The sequence below is a fragment of the Rhineura floridana genome, chromosome 12, assembly GCF_030035675.1.
Source record: "Rhineura floridana isolate rRhiFlo1 chromosome 12, rRhiFlo1.hap2, whole genome shotgun sequence".
NCBI classification, from domain to species: domain Eukaryota; kingdom Metazoa; phylum Chordata; class Lepidosauria; order Squamata; family Rhineuridae; genus Rhineura; species Rhineura floridana.
Genome location: NC_084491.1, coordinates 25248042 through 25265488, shown reverse-complemented (window position 1 = coordinate 25265488; position 17447 = coordinate 25248042). Strand labels below are relative to the sequence as shown.

The 17447-nt window shown below is 42.3% G+C and overlaps 1 protein-coding gene across 19 annotated transcripts in view; it reads right to left on the bottom strand.

The window, feature by feature from the left end:
• The window catches only part of CAMK2B (calcium/calmodulin dependent protein kinase II beta), a 273787-nt gene that overhangs the window by 60847 nt on the left and 195493 nt on the right, over positions 1–17447 (bottom strand). For 12 of the 19 annotated variants that reach the window (XM_061593504.1, XM_061593513.1, XM_061593514.1 and 9 more), the window contains 2 exons: positions 11703–11745; positions 8618–8692 (listed from right to left, as the gene is read on the bottom strand). In XM_061593504.1, coding sequence (XP_061449488.1) covers positions 8618–8692; positions 11703–11745 — 118 coding nt within the window. The remainder of the gene's footprint in view (positions 1–8617; positions 8693–11702; positions 11746–17447) is intronic. The other 7 variants (XM_061593510.1, XM_061593521.1, XM_061593512.1 and 4 more) reach the window with 1 other exon arrangement.

The following is a 17447-nucleotide window of genomic DNA, read 5'->3' as shown; positions in this document are numbered from 1 at the left end:
CCAGTTTATATGGACTAGCTCTGCTCACTAGTAATTTTCCACAATTTCCTTTGCTGTTTTAAACTGTATAAGCCTCTCTTCAACCTTCTGGGCTGTCGAGTGGCCTATATTATTATAATAACCACTTTGTAAGAATACAGCACTAGTATAAATGAGACCCTACAAATGCTACAATGCTATGGATAGAATTGACATAGAATTCTGTGACAGAATCCTGTCAACAGCCACAGGATGTGAAACAACTAATCCTACCTGTTCCTTTAACTAATTTTCCTGTCATCACCAACTTAGTTCTACTGCTAATTGCATGTGTCAATTCTGGCAACATATTTAAAATTCCATGCCAAGGCAGAATTTGCTGGAATAATATAAATTAAGCAAATGGGGAGGACAGCCTTCATTTACAGAGTGCATTGCTGACATGCAAGCATACTGGTTAGTTATTTAATATTCACAGCAATGTAATAGATGCCACTACCTTTCAGCTTCTTAAACAGACTATCCATGGAATATTTTTCAGCACTTGGTAAATTCTAGATGAGGGGTGGCTAACTATGGTGCCCCCCAGATGTTGCTGGACTGCAACTTCCATCATCCCTCATCAATGGCCATACTGGCTAGAACTGAAGGGCTACAGGTTAGCCAGCCTTGTTCCATATTATGGATTCGAACAATGTTGTGAATTGTGTGTCATATTAATAGATAGGAAAGACAAATTATTAATGGACCTAGTAGCGCATAATTTATCTACAGATGTAGAAAATGTTGACTGACCTTCAGTGATACCTTTACTATGTGAGAGTCTATAATTAAAATGTAATTTGTGGTTTTTCAATGCCTAGTGATGCACAGCACAACACAGCTTTGTTCTTCAATTTTTCTGGCGTGAAAAGCTACGAACACACACAAAGGACACAGATAACCTGTATATTAAGCCATTTGTTCATCCAAGGAGAATATCGTAGTAGTGTACGTAGAAAATCTGAAAGGAAGCCTTCTCTTTGTTCCACCTGAAGAAGGTAAATTTCTTCTTCAACACCCTGATCCCACCAGCAGCTGCACCAGCAAATTATTCTTTAGAGTGCAGCAAATGCTACGGCAGGGCAATGTCACACTGTTGTGCTGGGGATTGTGCCAGCACAGTAGCATGGATTGCCACTAGCAACATCCACCTTGGCTAGTAGTGGAGAGGACTGCCGCACAGAGAAGTCTTGCACTGTACAGATCTGGAAGGAAAAGGGAAGCAGTAGGAGGAGGAACCATTTACCTTTCTGACATTCTAAAAGCATTTTAGCCACTATATCATGCCTAGCATTTGGCAGTAGCTGTTACAGTGGATTGCAACTGGCAGAAGGCAGCAGAAGTAGGGCAGCCTTGCGTCACTGCCATGTGCACAATGTAATCAGAGTGGCACAACTCACTCTCTCTGCTATGGCAAAAAAGGTAAAGGTGTCCCCGCACTTGTAGTGCGAGTCGTTTCCGACTCTTAGGGTGACGTCTTGCGATGTTTACTAGGCAGACCGTATATATGGGGTGGGATTGCCAGGTCCTTCCCTGGCCTTTCTTTACCCCCCAGCGTATGCTAGGTACTCATTTTACCGACCACGGACGGATGGAAGGCTGAGTGGACCTCGACCCCATTTACCGGAGATTCAACTTCCTCCTTCTGTTGGAATCGAACTCCGGCCGTGAGCAGAGCTTCTGCTGCGTTACCGCCGCTTACCACTCTGCGCCACGGAAGGTCTGCTATGGCAACTGCATATAAAATCAGGATGTTCAAACTGGTAGTCAGTGCAGATGTGCATGACAAAGAAAGGAGAGCTACATGTTAAAAATGTATTTGAAAGAGGCCTTGTTGTCCATGGTGTACACATTATTCTACTATCAAACCTACTATAAAACCTGTACTCAGCGGTCCAGGTGAAATACCTAAAATATTTTTAAAATGATAGATGCAAGTTGCTGCAATTACCAATTTATAAAGAAACAAAAAGATAGCATCACTAACTGGTGAGTAAATTGCATGTTTTATATATGTTTATGGTGGCAGACCTTTAAACATTGTGCTTAGCACAAAGAATTTGACTGAACAGGATGCACCCTCATAAAAGCCTGTTCTGGATCTTAGGAGATGGCAGCTATGTGCTCAGCTCCAAAAATAATCTCTACTATCATCTGAATGACATTCATCCAGGTATTTGTAAACTAGTGTGTTAATAGGTGGTTTTGAAGGTGTGTATGTTTCATTTATACTCCATCTTTCCCCCCACCATGGAACTCAAGGCATTGTACATGGATTCTGAGGAGGTCTCTAATCTAGGCACTGATCAGCCCCAGACCTGCAAGGCTGCTGCATCACGTACTCTCAGACCAACAGGCCTGGGACCAAACTGCATAACTCTCAGGGGTATCTCAGGAGGTTTATTTTTGCTCTCTTCCTCAGTTCGTCTAGAATCTTCTGTTAACAAAACTTGTGCTATCAGTGAGCTATATCCATCTCCACTCCTGCTCCCTCCTAGTCCTTATGAGTACAACAACTACATCAACCCCTTTCACACAAGCCGGGATATGTAACAGCTTCGTGCACCTGCATGCAACTGCTTTGCCCTGCCCTTCACACAAACAGAGAAACAAGCCAGGAAGCTGCAGTTAACCGTAGCCTTACATTACATGTAAACTGGGCAACTATTATTAATGGCTCCCAAAAAGCCAGGGCATGAAGCCATGGTTTAAAGTTGGCTTGTTTGGAAGCCATTACACTATGGTTTCCCACTTTACACCTAACAGGAAACTATTGTTAACTTCAGTTTCCTGGCTTGTTTCCCCACTCACACTATGGGAGAGCAAAGGGGCTGGGGGGGGGGTGTACAGACCTCACGCTTATCTTGGCTTACTAAGCTAGGATTTGATTGTCCAAATGCAGCCATTGAGTCGGATAAGTTAGTCTTGACACTGGTCAATAACAGAGTGCTCTGTAGTTCACCAATTCCCAAATTAAATCATGATCTACCTGAGAGTTGCATAAAGATTTATAAAGAGAAAATGGGCACAAAGAATTAGAGCAGGGCTATCTTTACGGAATAACAGGCCAGAAGTCTACTGGTGCCACAGGTGTATTATGTGAAAGTCTAAAGAACTGAAGTCTATCATTTATATATATAGATCTGCAAATCAGCCCTTCTTCATTATTTTGTGAGTTCTCACGGGCAAAATATTACCCAGAACCTGTTGCAACTTTGAAAAATGGAGAACTGATGTTTTACACCAATGGGATGCACAATGTGTTGCTGTAATTTCTCATCTGCTTCCTCATTTCGTTTTGCTCACATTGTAATCCCAATGAGTGTTTTCAGAATGGCATTAACACTAGCTAGATTAGCTGAGGCTGATCACACCACTGCTGCCATGCAGACCACTTTTTCCACATGCAGTGCCAACAATAGCACAGACATAAGCAGAAGCCTCATCCATCATTTCTGAAGGAATCTGACTGGACAAGGCCCTGACACATGCACCTGGGTTACACAAAATTCATGCACCATTGATCACATTCAACCTGCAGGCAAAGCTGGGGTGCAGACAGGGCAATGGCTAAGACAAGCAAAGAGCCAACATTGACTAGAGAGAAACCTTGGCATGAAAAAGGCATCAAGGGGACCCTTGTCTGCATGCCCCAAGAATTGTCCATGTTGATCGGATATGGAGGGGAATGTGTTCTCAAAGCTACATCCTTGGTATGTGGCCACTCGGCCCCAGTAGTTTCCCCTGCAGTCTGAACTGCATCAAGTCTTCAGATAAATATCTCCTTACTACTTATGAGCCATAAGCATGTATGTACAATTCATTTTAGCTTCCATCCATCCTCAAAACAACTATTACAGCCTGCTATACACATTTTACAACTGAGGCTAAGGCGAGTCCCAGGCAGGTAATGAGTCCATGTTTGAACTACAGAGCTACAGCCAAATGGGGGCAGATACAATCCATTATATAATCATATAACTAACTATATGAGCAAACATCATTAAGTGTATTCAGATTAATAGGGACTTCTCCAACCGACCTCAGCAAGGTCAGGATTACTGCCTTAGAAATAAGCATATCAAGTCACACAACTAGTTTCCTTTTGGGGGTAGAGATGCATTGGAACTCCCCAAGCACTCCACAAACACAACTGATCTTATTGCAGGTACCAAACCATGTACATTTTAGGCTGTAACATAGGAAGGGAGACATAGGATAACATAAGGTTACACGGAAGAGAAACTGACTAGCCTGCCCCTTCTTCCCACTAATAAAATTACATCATCAATATGATTGGTCTGTAAGGATACTGTTAAACATCTCCTCTTGACCTGCCAAGCAAGGGATGTCACCCTTAGCAGAGTGAAGCCTGATGTCAGTAGGGGAAAAGTAGAACTCTCTTCATCTTATTGAGGCCCAGAGAAAGTCAAACGATGAAGCAGAGACTGAATTTGCAGTGGTGCACAGGAGTGTGTGCCTTTATGGCTCATAAACAGATACGCACACTAATTTTGTTAAGATAATTACACCTATTGGTAATCTTCGAGCAAACAGCAGTTCTGCAGAGGAAAGGATCTATCTTTCTCCCACTCATATAGCAAGCAGTGTTAAAATGCTAATTGTTTAAGGAGACATGCTTTAAAGCATAGGTGGGGAACCTATGGCCCTCCATATGTTGTTGGACTCCAATCCCCATGAGCCCCAGCTAGCATGGCCAATGGTCAGGGACAGTAACAGTTGTAGTCCAACAGTATCTGGAGGGCCAAAGATTCCCCACCCTACTTTACAGGATACATACTTACTGTATTATGGATGCACATATGCCAAATCAGTATGAATTGCCAGGTAGCAAAGAACATAATATTCCAAAATTCCTGTAAAACTATCAAGGACAGTTTGCCTATGCTTGTGAAAGAATCAGCACCCAACGTACTGCCATGTCCAATGGGCCTAAATGCCACTAGTGCATCATTGCTGGCAATTAAGTAACTCCAATGTAGTCCATTTCACTGCCGAAAAAGAAAATAACTATGCTGAATTTGCATATCAAATATCTATTTGCTTTTTTCCCTTAAGCATTGACCAACTACTTCAGCTTATTGGACTGGACTCTTCAAGATGTTCAGGAGCTGGGGTACCACCCCAGTCATTATATTCTCCTTCTTTTCCCACCCACCCCTCCCAAGCAACTTAGCTGGGGGAATTCAGAAACAACCCACTGATGAACTGGCAGGGAGACAGAGCATCAGAAATCTCTGGGATCACTGCAAAGATCTCTAGGGCAACCTCTCTTTCTGATGATTGCCTGTTAGGTAAGAAGCCATATGTGGTGTGGCTGTTGTCCAGCACAATTCTCCAATTGATTTAATTCAGCATGTGGTGCTGACCAGGGCCAAATGATCAAGATAGTGCTTTTTAGTCATTTAGGGATTGGCACTGGCCAGGCCAAAAACAGTACTGTGTGGCTGCTTTCAGCCTGCAGTTGCTTCTCCTGTCAGGACACAAAAGCCTGCCCTGGAAGTCTCTGTCTCATCACAGACCTTCTAGAGCAGCCTTTCCCAACCAGTGTGCCTCCAGATGTTGTTGGACCACAATTCCCATCTTTCCTGACCATTGGCAATGCTGGCTGAGGTTGACGGGAGTCATGGTCCAACAACATCTGGAGGCACACTGGTTGGGAAAGGCTGTTCTAGAGTGACCTCATTTCTTGAGATTGTCACATCTTCCTTGCATGCTGCTTTTGGACTGTGATGCGTCTCTCCTTAGTAAAGTGGTGCCACTGAGACCAAAAGCATGCATGCCCACAGTACTCCTTACTGAAACCTAATGGTTCAATTACAGCGAGTGTGTTTACTCTTTTTGTGATGTCCATCTTAGCTACCATTTTAGAAGGCTATGGGGGGCATGATTTGGCTAAATTGGAGCAGGGGAATCCAGGGCTAGTGGATGTTAAGCCCCCTCCCCTCTATTTCCACTATAATTTGATCACTGTCTAGAGCAGGGATGGGGAACCTGAGGCTCTTCAGATGTTGGTGGATTCCAACTCCCATCAGCGCCAACCAGCATAGTTAATGCTTAGGGGTTATGGGGCTGTAGTCCAACAATGTTCGGAAGGCCAAAGGTTCTCCATTCCTGGCCTAGGATGACTTAGCATTTTCTGATGGGAGGAGCACTTGCCAGAAAAGTGGCAGCATTTCATAGTCTGTGTCTGATTAGGGGTGTGTGGAGTATGCTAGGGCAAAAAAAGTGGGAGTTGGATGTGACCAACAGGCACCCAATTGCCCTCTCCCTCCCTTAAAACTGCCATCTTTCTGCACTGCTTCTCTATGCTGTTCTGCACTTGGCTTGTTGTTGGTGTTCAATCATGCGCAGGGAACATGTAGCCCTCCAGATGTTGAAGCTGATGAAAGCTGGAATCCAACAAAATCTGAAGAGCCACAGGTTCCTCACCCCTGTGCTAAACAAATGTTTATTAGTAGTCACTCATGGCATTTGGTAGCATACAGTGCCTTGTAAAAATAATCACACCCCTGACCAATCCTCTCATATTACAGAATTACAAATGGCACATTGTAATTTAATTCTGTATGATATTTTATTTTGAAACATTGAAACTCAAAATCAAAGACTATAAGGTAACATTGGTTTTATGTTGGAAAATGTTTGTAGGAAACATAAAAAGCTGAAACATGTTGCTTGCATAAGTATTCAACCCCTGTGCTGTGGAAACTCCCAGTTTACACAAATGAAATTGCCCTATTGAGGACATCATTACCTTATCATTGGCCTCCACCTGTGAACCATTAAAGTTGCTGTCACACTGTCAGGATAAAAACCCCACAGTTGAAGGATCATTGGTCAGGCTGTGGATCTGAAGGAAAATGAAGACCAAAGATTCTACAGAAGTGAGAGATAATGTAATACAAATGCATAGATTAGGAAAAGGGTACAAACTAATATCCAAGTGTTTGGCTATCCCACTGAGCACAGCTGGATCAATAATCAGGAAGTGGAAGCTGCATCATACCACGCAGGCGCTGCCAAGAAAAGGCAGTCCCTCAAAACTCAGTGCTCAAACAAGGAGACTTCTGAGAGAAGCCACAGAGAGGCCAACAATCACTTTGAAGGAGCTACAGAGTTCAGTAGCTGGGAACGGAGTAATGGTGCACCAGTCAACCATATCAAGAACTCTGCATAACACTGGTATGTATGGGAGGGTGGCAAGCTGTTACTCAAAAAGTACCATCTGAAAGCATGTCTGGAGTTTGCTAGAAAGCATGAGAGTGCCCCAGCTGTGATGTGGGAAAAGGTTTTGTGGTCAGATGAGACCAAGATAGAGCTTTTTGGCCAAAACCCAAAGTGCTGTGTGGCACAAACCTAACACTGCCCATACCTCAAGACACACCATCCCTACAGTGAAGTAAGGTGGTGGCAGCATCATGTTGTTAGGATGCTTCTCATCAGCAGGAACTGGGCATCTTGTTAAAATTGAAGGAAGAATGGATGGAGCAAAATACAGGGAAATCTTGCAAAAGAACCTGCTTCAGTCCACTAAAAAACTGAAGCTTGGGAGAAAATTCACTTTCAGCAGGACAATGATCCCAAGCACAAGGCCAAAGCAACATTGAAGTGGCTCAAGACCAAAAAGGCAAATGTTCTACAGTGGCCCAGTCAAAGTCCTGATCTCAATCCCATTGATCTGTGGCGCTCTTTGAAAATTGTGGTCCACATGCAACGTCCAACCAACCTGAATGACCTGGAGTGAATCTGCCAAGAAGAATGGGCCAAAATCCCTCTGACACTGTGTGCAAAGCTGGTACATACCAGCTGTAATTGCAGCGAAAGGTGGCTCTACCAAATATTTATGTGTGGGGGTTGAATACTTACGCAAGCAACGTGTTTTGGGTTTTTTTGTTTCTTACAAACATTTCTCAACATAAAACCAATGCCACCTTACAATAATTGATTTTGATTTTCAGTGTTTCAAAATAAAATACTATACAGAATGAAATTACAATGTACCATTTGTAATTCAGTAATATGAAAGCATTGGTCAGGAGTCTAAATACGTTTGCAAGGCACTATGGAGGTAGTGTGCACGTGTGTTATCTATATCTACTTATAATATAGTTGTGATGTACATAACAGTGCCTAACCACAAAACTCCTACAGGAAAACTGAAAGCTATTCCTGTATCACCATCTCCACTGCACAAATCATGCACCTTCCCTTCCATTAATGGTCTGCAATATTTGCCCTGCTTAACATCCTGGACGGAGATGACTGCATTATTTTAGCACCAGTTGATCTCAGTCAAACACAAGCTTTACTAGTCATTTCATATGTTTCCTTATGGCCTTTTCATGACACTGTTTCCAACCACAATTTGATAGAACGGCCTGGAATTGCCACAACTGGCAGACACTCTTCTTCGGGGATGGCCCTGGCTGTATTTGCTACCGGTTGTAAAACGGGTAGCCCTGGACTCTTAAAACAGGGTGGGATGCTGTGCTGATGGTGAATGACACGTCATGCACTCAGATTTCAACGTGAGAAAGGGGAAGTGAGGAGGGTCTCTTCCGGACACATCTACCTTGCTCCACCAAACCGATGGTGGCACCGGAGGCTGCTGCAGACATTGTGGCAGGAGCGGTGGTCTGTCTGCCCACTGTTAGCACCAGGTAGGGAAACAAAGAAATAAAGGACAGCAAATAGGGAAAGGGATGGGGAAAGAGTTAGAGAGGAACAGAGAGAGAGAGAGAAACAGAGAGAGGGAAAGAAAGAAGGGGAAAGAGACAAAGGAAGCAGAAAAAGATTAGAATTAAAAGTTGAGATGAAGAGACGTGGCTATTGGTAGCAAACATACATTCACTTTACACAAGGCTATCAATGGCTACTAGCCATGATGGCTATGCTCTGCCTCCATAGTCGGTATGCTTCTGAATACCAGTTGCTAGAAACCACAGGAGGGGAGAGTGCTCTTGCACTTAGGTGCTGCTTGCAGGCTTTCCACGGGCATCTGTTCGGCCACTGTGAGAACAGGATGCTGGACTAGATGGGCCATTGATCTGATCCAGCAGGCTCTTCTTATGTTCTTAATCTATATCTCTGGGTCTTTTCCATCTGATCCAGAGCTATTCCTGAACATCTTTCACTGCTCTGGAAACACCACCCTGTGCAGTATTAGGCTGGGGAACAATATATCCGGGCACACGATAAAAAAGAAGAAGCTATTGGATCTTTATATCCCGAGGTGAGGCAGGAAAGGATGGTAATTATCACCAGACTAAACTATGCCACCAGATGTAGCAGGAATGGTACGGTGTGTGGAACATTTAAGAAGGATTCTTACTGTTGTGCTTGAGATTGCTAGAGAGTCATGAATCATCATGATGCATCACTACTGCAGCTGGTTTCCTAAGCTTCTTTGAAGGGTTAAAGCCCCATGATAACATAATTAATTAGCTTCAACATTGTCTCTGAGTTTTCCTCTGCTATGAATCTGAAGCTGTTGACAGAAGAATTACTTTTGCCTTAGCAATGGGAATTTAAATGCCAAGTATGGAGGCCACAGAAGTAGTTTGGGACACTGTTCACTCTGTAATTGTATGACAGTATAAAATCTGTGGAATTTGGCCATTGTCACAAAATTATTCCAGGGGAAAAGTTGATGGCAGAAGACAGGTGTGCTGTGTCTGTCACCTGCTTTCCAGCTGGGAGGATCAGGCTGGCTTCCCTAGCTAACATTCCAGGAGATTGAGTCAATCCCTCTAGCTAGCAGCAGGCTGGAAGTAGAACAAAAAGTTTGAGAATTATTTTTGCCAAATATCACACTTTCTTTCAATACCCTTTGGCCATCTTCCCCTTCTCATCCTCAACATCTTCAAAATGCCACTGCTTCCCAGTCACTTTGTCCATCAACACCCAATTTCTGCCCAGAAATGTCAAATTCCACAAAAAGGAGGTTTAACTTCTGTGCCCTGAATCAGACAAATCACACTTCCATTACCATTGTTAACATTATATATATACATATATATATTAGCATTAGGAGGTGTGTGTTTCTTTCATGCTTGCAGAATTTGGGTTTCCTAGTTGCGGAATATGGATTCTGTCGTCGTTCTTTGCTGTGAATCCATGGGGCCTTGATTAGGCCCATGAACAGTGATGGTAAGGAAGCCCTGCAGGAAAGTGAGGAGGGAGAAACAGTGTGAGTGGGTGGATTCTTGCTTGAGGAATCTACTCAGCCATCATACACCCTCTGTTCTCTTTCAAAATGCGGATATTGATGTTCACTTCTCTAACCAGGGACAACAGCTCTTCTCCCCTGGGACCAGCACTTTGCTCTTTTGGAAGGTTAAACGTCTTTCAGATTGACATGCTGATCGTGAACCAAAACAGGAAATACCATTGCAGGATGGGGGGAGTGGGAAGAGACACACTGTACCATTGCATTTCAAGGCAAACCCAACCAGAAGAGTGAATATGCCACAATCCCAACACGTCTGCCTTTGAGGTGTCCAATCGACTGTTATATTACTAGGGTTTTTCCAAAGGTAAGATGAAATTGAGAAATTATTGAAGAAGCAGGAGTGCTATTTCAGACCTCAGGGGAGATTTTGATGGCGTGGGACAGGGGCAAAATTCATAGCAAGGTCCAAAAGCCAACTCTTTTATACATATTCAAGATATAGTAAATTGCAATCAGGCTGTGCATTTTGAGAGCATTTGCTGCAATTACTTTCTGTATTTCTTAATAAATGAAGATACAGGTGCTCCTGAGAAATAGTTACATGTAGTCTCGAAGATAAGAGGAGTGGCCTTCTCCCTAAATGTTATAGCCCTGAACAGAACATATTGGGGGGGGGAGAGGGAGAGAGAAAGGGAGAGAGAGAGAATAGCTGATAAGCCTGCATATCTGTGAGAATTGGGGGCTGGGTGTAGCAATTATAGTTGATTGGGAGGTCTTGCACAACAAACCTGCTTCCCCCACCCCCAAACTGTGTTTTTTTGTGGGAAAGAAAGTGACAGGAAAATACCCAAGCAAATGTGGAGTAACACTTGCTTTGTCACCACATCATCTAACCTCCGAGCAAACAAATCAGAATAAGTACTCGTTACATAGCCAACATCATCTCATCTCCCTGCAAACAGATCAGGAGGAATGTTTAATGAATAGGTTGTCTGGAAGTACGCAGGGATCCTGAGGGTACAGCACTAAAACTGCTTTCACTGATTGTGTTGTTAAAGCTTCTGCAGGAGAGAGTAAGGGTGGGGGGGAGATAAGGTCAACAGGAAGCTAGCCAGAGTTCTGGGAAGAAAGCAAGTATGAGGGCATTCCAGGGCACACTCGCTTTCTCTCTTATTGGTTCCATGTGCAGAGATGGACTTGACATCCTGTCAGTTAAAATGAATTAGTTTGTGTTCTATTCCTGCTTCCAATATATAACTTCCTGCATCACAATGCTGCCATGCCAGACAGCACCAGGATAAGAAAAGAAAGAAAATGCATGTCACTGCTCCAAAACTGAGGTTAATTAACAAAATCTGTATTAGTGGAGCCGCTTGGTCAGTTGTTGTCAGATGTTGCCCCATCTTGAAGACTGCCTCAGTTAGAAGGTGCTGAGGTGCAAATATCTTTCTTTTCTTTTCTCTTCATTAACCAAAGCAAATCTCACCTGAAAAGTTTCTTGTTGCCAACATAGTGGTAAGAATTGCACCCTAAAAAAGAAAATAAAAAGAGATATTATTTTAAAAAACAAAAATTTAGAGGGGATTTTTAAAAAACAGATTTAAAAAAAAATATTTATTTTCAACTTTTCATATTAAGAAAACAAACACATATATACATTGTAAATTCCCTCCTTCCTCCCTTCCCCCTCCCTCTCATCTTTTTCCCTCTGCCCATTTTCTCTAAAGAGTAACCTTAATCTTTCATTTTGCTTTACAGGTGTTTAAAACAGATTTTTACATCTGCCTGGGTTGGTCTGGTGAGAGGGATGACTCCTCCCTCTGGAGGTGAGGCTAAAGGCTTTAGTGGTCCCTGCCTATTCCTTCCAGCAGGAGGTGCCATCCCTATCAGGAATTTCTTCTATGATCCTCAGGTAAATAAAGTATATCTGCATACACCTAGGATGAGCAATACTGGGTGAGCAAAAGCCATTTTCTAAGACCTACATCCCCACTTCTAAAGTGGCAAGTGATATGTCTGTGTTGTTCAATCTATTAGATGTGTCTGGCTAGGATTAATCCTCTCTACTGTAAAAGGCTCTACTCAAGGACTTTCGGATCTCTAAGAAGCATCTGAACCTCAACTCTCATGTTAGGGTACATTCTATTGCATTTAAAAATTTTCCCTGTATCTGAAAATATGACCACTGCTTCCCTATCATATGATAATTTGCTACCATAACCAGTGGTGGTGGCTGCCAACTTGGAGGGCTTTAAAGGGGGATGAGACAAATTTATGGAGGATTTATGCCTCTGAACATGTCACTGGAGAACAACACAGAAAGAGTGCTATTGCATCTGGTTGGCCATTGTGGATGCTGAACTAGATAGGTATTGAGTCTTCTTATGTACTCTTCAGCTAAGCTGTGGGGCTTAGCACAGAAAACATTCTACATTCTACAGAGAATTCTGTACATTCTACTCTTTCAGCCTGTAGCAGCGAGGTCAATTTGGGTGGATTGGTAGTTTATTTATTTATTTATTCATTGCACTTGTATACCGCCCCATAGCCGAAGCTCTCCGGGCGGTTTAGAGCAATCAAAAACATTAAAACAAATATACAATTTAAAACACATATTTTAAAAACAATTTAAAACACAATTTTAAATTTAAAACAATATAAAAACAATTTAATACACATGCTAAAATGCCTGGGAGAAGAGGAAAGTCTTGACCTGGCGCCGAAAAGATAACAGTGTTGGCGCCAGGCGCACCTCATCAAAATAGTCATTCCATAGTTTGGGGGCCACCACTGAGAAGGCCCTCTCCCTTGTTGCCACCCTCCGAGCTTCCTTTGGAGTAGGCACCCGGAGGACCTTTTTTCATTTCATAGGAATATGACTCATACCGAGTTAGACCAATGGTCCACCTACCTAAGTATTGTGTACAATGACTAGCCGTGGCTCTCCAGGGTTTCAGGCAGGAGCCTCTCCCAGCCCTATCTAGAGATGCCAGGGATTGAACCTGGGACTTCTGCATGCAAAGCACATGCTCTAGCAGTTACCTCATTTTATCCACACAACAGCCCTCTTAAGCAGGTTTAGGTCACCCAGTGAATTTAACAGGAAACAGGTATTCAAACAAACCCAGGTCCTGCTGGTCCAAGACCAACACCCTAACCACTATACTACCCTGGCTCCCCTTGTCCAGCTAAAGATTCTATCCTGGCAATGGCCAATACCAGAGATGACAGACGATATTGGTTTAAGATACTACAAAGCTTGTTGCTGAGTGCTGTCTTCTCAGGGTGTTTGGGATTGAAGAAACTGGCCACAAAAGTTGTCAGTAAATGCTAATGAGAACCATTGATTTAATGGAATCACAAAAGCAGTTTTTTTCATTAACATTAATCATTAATTTGTATTTATTTAATTTTTTAAAAGAAAGGTGCGACAGGGCAACAGTGGAGTGATTCCATCTCTTTTTGCATGTTCCTAACTTGTTCCATCCTTGGAGGTTTAGAGATACTGAGCAGTGTCAAATTAAGTATATCCAATAGTGCAAGAACTTGGATTGCACAAAGGAACTTTGCCTCCCTCTTGTCTCCCTGTGCCCTCTAAATCTGTTCTGGATTTCCCCCACCCTTCTGGGATAGATTTGGGGAGGGTGGGGAGTATGCAGGGAGGGGAGAGGGAGGAGAAGTTCCACTGCCCAAGGGGAAATCTTTGTTCTAGTGGTTCTACTGAGTTGGATCCTGGCATCTGTGTGAAATCAGTCAGTTCAGTTAGTATGAGGCCTAGACATACTGAAGATAAATGTCTGTGCCTTAAACCATCTGCTGTCATATTATATTACTTTTATTTTTTCCCTAACACAGTACAATAGGAAATAGGTTAAATAGTTTGTAGAAGATATGTTGCTAAGTCATTTGCACATAATTATGAGAAATAGGTTATTTTTACAGAAGAAACAGATCTCAGAATTACTGTTCTTATCTCCTCCACCATCCCTCCCATTAGATCATAACTTTCATGTCATGTCACAAAAAAGAAAGAGGAGGGGGGCACGAATGCCTCACCTATATCTTACTGGCAAAAAGAGTGGCAAGGAGCTTTAATTTTAAGTGAAACGCGAATTAGACAATATGACTGTACATAGTTGAAGGCAAAAAGTGTGGACCAAAGCTTTGATGGAAAAGTTAACCAAACAAGTAAGAGCTTTGAATGACCATCATAGCAAAGACAATTTTTTGGAAATATGGTACCCATTCATTACCTATACATCTGAGAATAAGCAGACCAGGACTCCTCCACTAATGTATGAACAGCTTTAGGTTGGTGTTATTGTTTAAAAATACTTATTTTTCATAACCATCCCACTGGGTGAGTAAAGGGGGTTGGGGACCAGGGTTTTTGTTGTTGTTGTGTTATTTACTACTATTTGAATTTGAAAACATCAATAAAGTATATTTTTAAAAATTATGTGAAAAGCAACAAGGAGCCAAATGCAGACCCTGAAGGCTGCTTCATACACTGCCATTTTTCTATAGATCACCATGTGTGACAACTGCTCACATGGGTTCACTACATATACATATTTTGGGAAGTAGCGGTTGGTTCCCACAACTCAAACGTACAAAGCAAAAATATACTTGTGCAATCATCACGTATGTTATTTCCAACACAGAAGTGCCAGATAGGAATTTTGTAATTTTTCAAAGCTGGCCTTCAATTATTTATATTCTTTATTTTATTTATTCAGCTTCTTAGTCACTTGTTACACAAAATGATCTCCAAGCAACTTACAACATATTTAACAGCATACGCATAAGTAAAAATACAGTATAATAAAAATACATTTATGCAATAACCCATGTACACAAAAACCTAGGCAATTCCTTAAAGATACACACAGCCACCCCCTATAGCAGCTGCAGAAAGCTTTGGCAGCTTCCTTTAAAGCAACGATGGGAAAATTCCGACTCTGATTAGGCCCAGCAGGGATCTTAATTTGGCCCGTGAGCCCATTTTCCCCAAACCACACCCAACTGCCCCACCCCTGATATCGTATGTGACATCTGGTGTGAAGCAGACAAAGGTGTGGCTGCTATCACTTTGAAGTCTGTTTGTAAACAGTTTCTGTTAAAAGGCTAGCCCCTTTCAAGTTGTCGCTTGACCTGACATCATAATGTCATCAGGTGTCTGACAGGTGAGTGTCCTTGCCCAACTGTAAAATTTGGCGTCAAGTGGAATTCTACCCATGGCTACTAGACATGTTGACTATGCTCTGCCTCCATAGTTGGAGGCAGCATGCTTCGGAATACCAGTTGGTGGAAACTGCAGGAGGTGAGAGTCTCGTTGCACTCAGGTCCTGCTTGCAGGTTTCCCTTGGGCAACAGGTTGGCCGCTTTGAGAACAGCATGCTGGACTTGATAGGCCATTGGCCTAATCCAGCAGGCTCTTCTTATGTTCTTATTCATCCTGGATTCTATCTGTTTTGAGAAAGATCCTAAGATCATTGGCAGTGAATGAGGAAGGAGAGTAGATCAGAAGCTTCAAGGAGTAGATCAGAAACTTCAAGGACTGACTTGATGATAGAAATTATTATAAACAGAAGAGTCAATCAGCAAGCAGAAGATGAATTATATGGTATGGAAGAAAGCAGAACTGTAGGTAGAGAGGCGGAACCACAAGAACAAAATCACTCGAATTACATACCATAGGAAACACAGGAAACTCAGCCAGTCCATTGGTCCATCTAGCTCAGTATTGATGGCACTGACTTGCTGGGCTTCCCAGGATTTAAGACAGGATTTTCTCCCAGCCGTACCTGGAGATGTTGGGGACTGAACTTGGGACCTTCTGCATGCAAAGTAGATGCTCTACCACTGAGCTACAGCCCTTTCCTTAAAACATCTTACACAAGGGACTTCCGGGAAGGGTGACTTAGCCTGTGCCTGCTTTTGAGACGGGCTCCTGCCTCAAAAGAAGCTTATTCAGATATATCAGTCAGTTTTTTCTTTTTTTTTTGACTGATTAAACTTCTCCCGGGTAGGGAGAAACGAAGAGATTAACCTCAAAGCCTATTTTTGTTGGGACGACCAGATCTCATTAATTTATGGGACGAGGTCCAGCCGACGAAGGTGGGACGGATTTTCAACAGCAAGCTCTATCTGTTAAAGCGAACGTTCATCTTATCTTCTAAGAGAGAACGCACTAACAGGCAAGCACCCTTCTTTCTATATTTTTCTTTTACTTGACTTAAATTGTTGCTGTTTAAAAGAGATTTGCCAGATTGATCGGTTTTTGACATCTCACTGGGGAGCCGTAACTTCTCTCTGCTACGCACTAATTAATAGCTTATCTCTGTTTTTGTTGCAAAAAGCTGTCCTGGATTTGCATTCTAAAGATACACACAGAAGAGGGATTTCTATTCCAGATTTTTATTTTGAAAAATATTATACTGTTTTGAGACTACTCTCTTTTTGGTCTATTTTATTTTGACGAATCTGTTTCTTGACGATTGCCATTAATTGCTTCGATCCTGGGAACTGCATTTTGTTTACTTAACTATTGGAGAGATAAGGCTGTCTGCTCTGTTTATACTGTGATGTCACCAAGTTTGGAGTATTAACCCAATTGTTGCTGAAATAAGAAGTGGTTTTCCTATATTTTTCTTTTAAAATGGCAATTAAGAAAGTGGCTGAGAATCTGGAAATAACTATGTTTCAGAGAATAATGAATGAGATTGAGATAACGAAAATTGAATTGAGTAAAATGAAGCAGGAGATTAAAGATATAAGGGTCCCTGTGAGAGAGGTGACCCTGGAAGGGGTCCCTGTGAGAGAGGAGACCCCGGAGATTGGAATAGGGGTCCCTGTGAGAGAGGAGACCCTGGAGACTGGAATAGGGGTCCCTGTGAGAGAGGAGATCCCGGAGATTGGAACAAACGTGGAACAGGAACAAGAATTGGAGTCTATGGACTTTAGAAATAAAATCTATTGTTTGGAACTCAATGTTATCTCTGAAGAAATTAATGAAGATTCTAGAGATAAAGTTATCAATGGCATGGATTATCTTCTGGACTGGAATGATGTGATGGAGCCCAATATAGAGAAAATCTATGGAATTAACTGCAGCCATGTGACAATGGAAAAACTTTTAAGAGATGACCCAGTGTATTTTGAAAAAAAGAACAGAGATATGATTTTACAGCAGTATTTCAGCAACTTATTCAGAATGGATGGCAAGAAA